This window comes from Mus caroli, chromosome 5 (genome assembly GCF_900094665.2).
Source record: "Mus caroli chromosome 5, CAROLI_EIJ_v1.1, whole genome shotgun sequence".
Lineage (NCBI taxonomy): Eukaryota > Metazoa > Chordata > Mammalia > Rodentia > Muridae > Mus > Mus caroli.
Genome location: NC_034574.1, coordinates 116,711,809 through 116,717,038, shown reverse-complemented (window position 1 = coordinate 116,717,038; position 5,230 = coordinate 116,711,809). Strand labels below are relative to the sequence as shown.

General features: G+C 44.0%; 1 protein-coding gene across 3 annotated transcripts in view; it reads left to right on the top strand.

The window, feature by feature from the left end:
* Zcchc8 (zinc finger CCHC-type containing 8) overlaps window positions 1–5,230 on the top strand; it is a 23,143-nt gene that overhangs the window by 9,080 nt on the left and 8,833 nt on the right. For 2 of the 3 annotated variants that reach the window (XM_021163696.2, XM_029477664.1), the window contains 3 exons: window positions 4,151–4,254; window positions 4,371–4,436; window positions 4,997–5,057. In XM_021163696.2, coding sequence (XP_021019355.1) covers window positions 4,151–4,254; window positions 4,371–4,436; window positions 4,997–5,057 — 231 coding nt within the window. The remainder of the gene's footprint in view (window positions 1–4,150; window positions 4,255–4,370; window positions 4,437–4,996; window positions 5,058–5,230) is intronic. The other variant, XM_029477665.1, reaches the window with a different exon arrangement.

Below are 5,230 nucleotides of genomic sequence, written 5' to 3'. Positions count from 1 at the left end.
GGTGTAGAAGAGAGAGAGCTTAGCAGGTGAGCATGTGCCACTGGTGTAGAAGAGAGAGAGCTTAGCAGGTGAGCATGTGCCACTGGTGTAGAAGATCTGAGTTTGATTCCCTGCGCTTAACACTGGGCACCTTCCAACCACATAGAACTCCAGCCTCAGGGACTTCAGCGCCTTTGGCGTACCCAAAGACTGGCACTCATGCCACATACCCATAGATACACACACACACACACACAATTAAAAACAAAGTGATTCTTTAAAAGAATCAGAAATTTGCACCAGGCAGTAGTGGTGCATATCTTTAATACCAGGACTTAGGAGGCAAAGGCAGTGCAACTCTTACTTCAAGCACAGCCAGGGCTACATGAAGAAACATTTCCTTCATTCCTTTCTTTCTTTTTTTCTCTTAATATTTATTTATTTGTTTGTTTGTTTATTTATTTATTTATTTTTAAAGATTTATTTATTGATTATATGTAAGTTCACTGTGGCTGTCTTCAGACACTCCAGAAGAGGGAGTCAGATCTCATTACAGGTGGTTATGAGCCACCATCTGGTTGCTGGGATTTGAACTTCAGACCTTCGGAAAAGCAGTCGGGTGCTCTTACCCACTGAGCCATCTCACCAGCCCTATTTATTTATTATATGTAAGTACACTGTAGCTATCTTCAGACACTCCAGAAGAGGGCGCCAGATCTTGTTACGGATGGGGATGGTTGTGAGCCACCATGTGGTTGCTGGGATTTGAACTCAGGACCTTCAGAAGAACAGTCGGTGCTCTTAACCATTGAGCCTTCTCGCCAGCCTGAAGAAACCTTTTCTAGGAGAAAAAAAAAAAAATCAAATTTGCAAGAGAAGAAAATGAGTTCATATTATTTGAAGAAAATTAAAATTAGGGGTGCTATCAAGAATATTTTAAAGTTTTCTCTTTCTTATTCTTTGTTTATGATTTTTTTTTTTTCTGTTTAATCTGTGTGCATACATGTGAAGGTTGGAGGACTTTGCTGGAGTTAGTGCTCATCCTCCTACCCCGTGGGTCCTGATGTTGTGCTTAGCATCTGAGCCACCTCAACAGTGCAAATTACTTATTTCATGAGACAGGGACTCACTCTGTAGTCCACGCTATCTTCAGACTCATAGCAGTTCTGACTTGGCCTTTGAGATGCTGAATTTACCACATTTAGTTTTAAGAAGTTTGTTTTGTTTTGTCTTTTTGAGATGGGTTTCTTTGTGTAGCCTTGGCTGTCCTGGAACTCGCTTTGTAGACCAGGCTGCCTCGAACTCAGCAATCCACCTGCCTCTGCCTCCAGAGTGCTGGGATTAAAGGTGTGTGCCACCACGCCCGGGGAGCAGAGAGGTTTAAGAGACAGCAATGAGAAGACAGGGTCGGGCTGGTGAGATGGCTCAGTGGGTAAGAGCACCCGACTGCTCTTCTGAAGGTCGGAAGTTCAAATCACAACCACCCATAATGAGATCTGATGCCCTCTTCTGGTGCTTCTGAAGACAGCTACAGTGTATTACATGTAAAAAATAAATAAATCTTTAAAAAAAAAAAAAAAAGAGAGAGAAGACAGGGTCAGGGCCAACTCCACTGCAGTGAGCAATTCAGTGAGTGAAGGCTGAGCTGCTAAGAGCAGTAAGGTTGGGATGTGGGCCACTGTGTGTTTGCCTGTCACATGAGGCCCTGGCTTCAGGTCTCCAGTGGAGACAGAAGAGAGAGAAAGTGGGAGTTTGTGTCTGTGCACAGTGCACATGAGGCACTAGCTGCATGGGAGGCTAAGACAGGAAGGTTTAAGGCCTGCCTGAGCTACAGGGTGATTCATGGGTAGCCTTATCCAGAAATTCTGTCTCAAAATAAGGAAAGATGTAAGTTCAGCGGTGGAGCACTTACTCACCCTAAATTCAATACCCAGAACAATTAGGGTGGCAGGAGGAGAGTGACATGGAACCGGGTGCCTGTGGTGTATAGTGAGTTGTTTGGTGACTGCCTGTGTGGGCCATGATCTGGATGAATTGTGGGAGAATGTGGGGGTGTATTCTGAGCAAAGAGGGCTCAATAAATAGGAAAGGGAAGCAGATACCAACAGCCAGTATTCAGATGGCTTTCTGTACAACAAGAATTGGGCTATCACCTGGGAGCTGCTCAGATCATACTTACAGAGGCACTGTTGTTGACATTTTACTAAGAAGGAAACACATTGAAAGCTCAGAGACCCACCAGTAGGTAACAGAGCAATTGATCTACATCCTGACGAAAACTTCAGATTATAGTCTAAACGCCATTTAAGGGTCATAAATAAAAAACTTGACATGCTGAAAGCACCAGGTTCTTTCTGGAAAGTAGTTATCCCCTGGGAGGGTCTGTAGTCAGTTAGAAAGCCGGTATATTAACCTCAGACAAGAGAAAGCAGTAACAGACCAGCGTGGTAGTGATGGTGAGTTATGGCTGAGACCTGGATATACTTGCAGTAAGGCTAATCTGATGCATTCATGAATTAGATGTAGATGTCCTTTAACTTAACCCCAGAAAGAATAGTCAGAAGAGCTCGGGCCTTGGCCAAGGAGAGTGGGGGAGGGGCGGGCATGGAGGGGAACGGGATGCTGGTTTTGTTTTTGTTTTTAATTTACTTATCTATTGTGTTTTGTTGTTGTTGTTTTAAAGACAGAGTCTTGCTGTGTATCCCAAGCTGGCCTCAAACTGTGGTCCTCCTGTCTCAGCCTCTCAAGTGTTGGGATTTCAGGCAGGTGTCACCATACCCGGCTTCCTGTGCCATTTTAAATAGGTGAGTTTGAGGCACCTTACATATCTAGAAAGAGGTGTTATGTAAGCCTTTGGATATCCAAAACTGGAGCTCAGGGACCAGAACTTTTCTTTTTTTTTTTTTTTTTTTTTAAAGATTTATTTATTATTATGAGTAAGTACACTGTAGCTGTCTTCAGACACACCAGAAGAGGGCGTCAGGTCTCATTACGGATGGTTGTGAGCCACCATGTGGTTGCTGGGATCTGAACTCTGGACCTTCAGAAGAGCAGTCGGGTGCTCTTACCCACTGAGCCGTCTCACCAGCCCCCAGAACTTTTCTTTGTGGGGCCAACAGCATAGAAGTTATAGCTCATACCCTAGGTGTGGGTGAGTCAGGTACGAAGGGAGAGTGGAGAGAAGGCCCAGCTATGCTAGTGTCGTGCTAATCCGTAGAGAAGGTGGAGAGAAGGTTCCATCTGTAAGCAGGCCTCAGAAGAGCATCCTGGAGGCCCCATAAAGATGGAACTGTGTAGGACTTGCTGCTAGGTTGAGAGATGAAGAGGACAGATGCCCTGAGGATTCAGCTGCGGAGTCTCACTTAGCTTCTTCCTCGGGCAGCTAGTGTAGCGATTGGAATGAAGCATCGCTGGGAATGGCCTGGAGAGACTGGCAGGGTCATTTACGAGTGGGCGAGCTGTGTTCTAGATAGTAGAGACAAAAAAATAGACATCCAAGTACAACATATGAACCTTAATCAAATCCTAAATTGGGGGCGACACTCAAAAGTGTTTTGGAGTTAAAGAAGCTTGAATGTAGAGTTGGTCCGAGTGATAGGCACCAGGGAGTCAGAGTCGGTGCATAGCGAAGTGTTCTTGGTTTGTACTGACGCGGTTTGAGGGTCACTGTCTGCAACTGACTTAAATGATTAAGGGGTGTGTGTGTGTGTGTGTGTGTGTGTGTGTGTGTGAGGAGAGTCATGCATAGAAAAATTTCAGACCGTACTTATTCAGTCAGATACGGGGTGCATGCATATTCATTGTATTATGTTCTCAAACCTGTCTGTATGAAATGGCTACAAAAACTTGGTAGTAGACCAAGTAAATGTTTACCAAGGAACTAGAAACAATAATTGCAGCTGTGACGGTCTGCCTGCAGACATGTGAGGGCCTGTGTCAGGCTTGGGTGTGAGCAGCACGAGCTGTGGCACTAATGGCACTGGGCCCCTCGGGTGTCATTTACCTGCACATCAGAGGAGGTCCACCTAATGTTTAGGGCTCTGTTTCTCACAGCCTCATCTGGAGTCACACTTAATGGGTAATCAAAAACTTAAATTATCATAGACTTACGTTACTTAATGTCTTTTTTTTTCTGCTTAAATAGCGATATTTTTTGACTTGTTTTCTGCAGGTTGTAGGAAGTGTCCTGTATTTTACTAATTTTTGCCTTGATAAATTGGGGCAACCGCTACTAAATGAGAACCCTCAGCTTACGGAAGGATGGGAAATACCCAAGTATCCTACATAGTGAATGAAGATCTTTTATACATCTTGCCACTAAGTTCACCTTTAAAAAAAAACTTACCAAATTTTGCAGCTGTGATAACTGTTCCTTAATAGAACTCACTAAGGTACCAGCAAGTCTTCAGCCACATTGTTCCTCTAGAAGGGCAGGAGATGCAAGTGAAGGCAAAAAGGTTCGTGTGGGGCCTTGTCTTGTTTTACTTTGTTTTCCAAGACCAGAACCGTAATCTCTTTAGCAGCTCTTAAACGTTAATATTCTTTGTTGCTGGTTTGATATAAATTTCACATTGAACTAGAATCCTGATATCTGGACATTGTGTTAAATGTTTGATCATCCGTCTGTTGGAATTCAGGCCCAGTGCCTGGGAGGGTGGAATGAAGTCATTATTGCTATCGGTGTGGTTACGGTCTTAGAACCATTGCCTTCTTCCCATTAACTGAAGGAGAGGATGCTCCTTCGCTTTGGTTCTTCTGTCATTAATCACTGAACAAAGCTGAGAGGGAACACACTGAGCTGGAGCAGGCTGGCTCTTGGCTAAAAGACTTCAAGTGCTGCTTACGTAACTGAGTACAAGACATCACTGTGCTCAGCCATTGCAGGTGCAGGGCACCTCGCCTTCTGCTGTCTCTGGCGCTCCACTGGCATCTAGGGTGTACTGATTTGCTTGTCTGTTGTCATTTACATCGTGAAAATCTTTGGATTTCTGTTCTGTTTTGTGTTCTGACCTAATAGGCCAAAGCCTCACTGCTTCAACTGTGGTTCTGAAGAGCATCAGATGAAGGAATGCCCAATGGTAAATCTTCCATACGCAGGGTATCACGGGGCTAAGGCTGTGTGCATGTGTGGCCCTGGGTAATGTGCATAGACTTCCTGTGCTACATTCATTTGTGCTTTAATCTTTTCAAATTCATCTTTATATTTAAGACATTTGATTTTTTTTTTTTTTTTTTTTTTTTTTTTTTTTTT